The sequence below is a fragment of the Cyprinodon variegatus genome, unplaced genomic scaffold (genome assembly GCF_000732505.1).
Source record: "Cyprinodon variegatus isolate N-32 unplaced genomic scaffold, C_variegatus-1.0 Scaffold2208, whole genome shotgun sequence".
NCBI lineage: Eukaryota > Metazoa > Chordata > Actinopteri > Cyprinodontiformes > Cyprinodontidae > Cyprinodon > Cyprinodon variegatus.
The window spans coordinates 7,451-10,400 of NW_015152661.1; the positions used below are offsets into that span (position 1 = coordinate 7,451).

General features: G+C 45.9%; 1 protein-coding gene across 1 annotated transcript in view; it reads right to left on the reverse strand.

The window, feature by feature from the left end:
* Nucleotides 1-262: 262 nt before the first annotated feature.
* LOC107080673 overlaps nt 263-2,950 on the reverse strand; it is a gene marked incomplete at its 3' end in the record, with an annotated part of 19,769 nt that continues 17,081 nt past the window's right edge. The window contains exons 7-10 of the mRNA XM_015368881.1: nt 1,402-1,618; nt 799-1,025; nt 437-703; nt 263-369 (exon numbers count right to left, since the gene is read on the reverse strand). Of these exons, the coding sequence (XP_015224367.1) occupies nt 263-369; nt 437-703; nt 799-1,025; nt 1,402-1,618 (818 nt within the window). The remainder of the gene's footprint in view (nt 370-436; nt 704-798; nt 1,026-1,401; nt 1,619-2,950) is intronic.

Sequence of the window (2,950 nt, forward strand, 5' to 3'; positions counted from 1 at the left end):
ATTCAGTTTAACTAGTAGAACTGCTCATTTATTTACTGTATTCAACGGTAAGTAGAATCAATTATTGAATATCAAAGACAGAAACATTTTCAGAAGAAGGTTGTTTCATCAGGATTAGAATAAAGGAATGGTACCAGTCCGCACACCCCTGGTGGTGGAACCTTGTTCCTTAGGCCAATTTACAGATTAACAAAATCTCTCTAATTTTCACAACCCAATGTTGGCAGGTATGCAACTGTCTTCAGGAGCTTCAGGGACATACCTGCATCCCTTCTCAGAGACTCTGACACCTCTGGATTGGACAGGAGTAGCGACATCTTCATCAGTTTAACGCTGTCTCCGCTTAGCAGAACGTTGGTGATCTCAGCCCTGTGAGCAGAGAGGAAATTACTCAGCCATCACCAGAGAAGGCTTCAGTCAGAGTAAGGAGCCTCACCTGGTGCTACGAGCCTCCCTGCTGTTGCCGGTGGTCAGGGCCAGCCGGTGGTGGTGAGCCAGCACCTCTCTGCACAGCTGCTTGTCTTTTTCCACCATTATGTTGTACAGGGCTGGATGCTCGGTCCTGAAGGCTTCTGTCATCCCTTTTTGCTGCAGAATCTCATAGGCCTTTTGCAGGGAGTCTCTGGGAGGGATGTGGTCTGCATTCATAACAGGGTCGCCGTTGTTGTTGGGAGATCCGCTTTCCCGCCGGACACCTATTACACTTCAGAGAGAAAACAGTTTGGTTTGGTCCAGATGAGACTGTCATGATGCTAAATGATGTTGCTTTTCATGATGAGCAGGTAAAAAGCAGCTCACTCATGGTACGCCCCCACCAGTCCTAGCTTGTAGGTCTTCATGAGCTGGTAAAGCTCTGGGTTGTTGATCTTGATCCTGTTCAGCATCTGCTGATATGCCTCCGTGATCTGTTCTCGCTCTTTTTTGGCCCCTCCACTAATGGTGTAGTAACTGCTGGCTGCCAGCGTCTGCTCATATTGCCTCTGCAACCACAGAGCTGGTGCGTATTGTTGCACGTCCTGCTGCAGCTGAGAGGGACACCACAACAGACAGTGGTTCAATTGTGTTTGTAGAGTTTGTGCTGCTGTGAAAGGCCTGAACGTCAGGGACAAGATGCAGAAAGCCAGAACATGGACCCAAAACAGACCCCTAGATGGCAACAGAAACCAGGAACAGGAAACACACCAGAGAACATGGAAGCAGAAGCTGGACCAACTGAGATAGAAAGGCCCAAAAGTTAAAGAGTGGATCTGCTCATTCAGGAGAACTTGTTGAATACGTTTGGTGCTGTTGGTTCATGCAACACAAGCTTCTCTGTGTAATTCCTCTATAATGTTCTCTGTCATCTGTGTCTGCTGCTACTGGTGTGAGTCCTGAAGCAGAGCTGGTGTAAGAACTACTCACAGTGCGTTGGACCTGGGCTCGGAGGGCCAGCGCCTGCTGGTTCAGGTCTGATGAGCTCCCCTGGGTGGCCTGGACCACAGCATGATACAGGCAGTTCTGGCCCTCTGAATACAACGGGATCACAGAGCCGTCCGCTCCAACCAGCTCAAAGTGTCCTCTTTGGGGGGTCTGCTCACCTCGAGCCTGTTTCTTCATCTTTGAGAAGAACCCCTGTGTCCTGGTAGAAGAGGAAGATCTAGGGTCAACTAGATCCGGAACCTAACGGGGGTTCAGGGTAAAACAGCATAGTGATGAAAGATGGCTTTAGCTTTTGTTCAAACTCTAATTTTCTACATGGCCAGAAGTGCTGGGAGTCGGTCCTGGTCACAGATGGGTTACCCTCATACTAACCTGACCAGGATTTGGATGCCTTTCCTAATCTGTTTTGTTCTGGGTTCATGAGCCTGCTACCTTGTCATGGCAACACCTGACAAGGGATGGTCTCTAGCCTGCTTTGGAGGTCTGTTTGTTTTGTATGCATTTACAGACATCCCAAGTCTCCTGGAAGTTCCGGGAGTATCCCTGATATAGATAGTTGTTCACTGATACCCGCAAGTCTGATAAATTATCCTGGATTTTAGACTATGGGAAGTGGTGTTTTTTTAATGCGAGTGAAAGCAAACAGGCAGTACAATAATTCGTGCACCATGTGCGGATTAGAACTATTTCGATTGTGCAGACAATAAGAGAGAGCAGGGTGTGGGGAGGAGGTTGCTTGTGACACCTGTTCAGCGTATCTTTCCAAAGCGATGCTCTAATCAACCAGCGTTCCAGGTGACTGGTTGATCAGAGAGCTGATTGGATCAATCCAATAAGTTTCTCTGGGTTACTCTATGGCAGTCACCTAGTTACCACTCAAAGCTGTGCATCCTGCGAAACGGCAGAGGTTGAATCCTCGAGTAAAAAAACGGAAATAAAGGACTAATCTTACAGCAGAATATACTAAAGTACATCCACGTCTAGTGAAGGGGAGGAACAGTTGCGGATCTAGACCAAATGTACCAGCGGGCCAGGAGGGGGCCAGAGTGTTTTCATGGGGGCCCAGAAAAGCATGAAATAAAAGGGTCCTTAAACAGGGCAAGGGATTAAAATATTTTCAGAAAGCTGCATGAAGTGAAACTTCTTCTCAATTAGGTTAAATAAAAATTCTATTACTTATTAGGTCAATATACATTTATAATTTAGGAATTTTACATATTTTTGACCTAATTTAAGTTAAAACTACCACTTTCTATAAAATTTGAATTAGAAGTCAAGAAAAAACTGTTAAATTCATCTGTAAAAAGTAGAGTATTTTTTATTCATTTTTTGTGAAAAAAAAACATTTAGCAGATGAAAATTGGGATCCTATATCCATACCACTGAAGCTATTACCTTATTGTTTTTGAATAGTTAGTAAAACTGGACACTCAAGTGAAGAGAGGGGCGGAGCTGTCCACCGACCACCACCTGGTGGGGAGCTGAATACGCTGGAAGAGGAGGAAGCCTGAAAGACTCGGCAGGCCCAAAC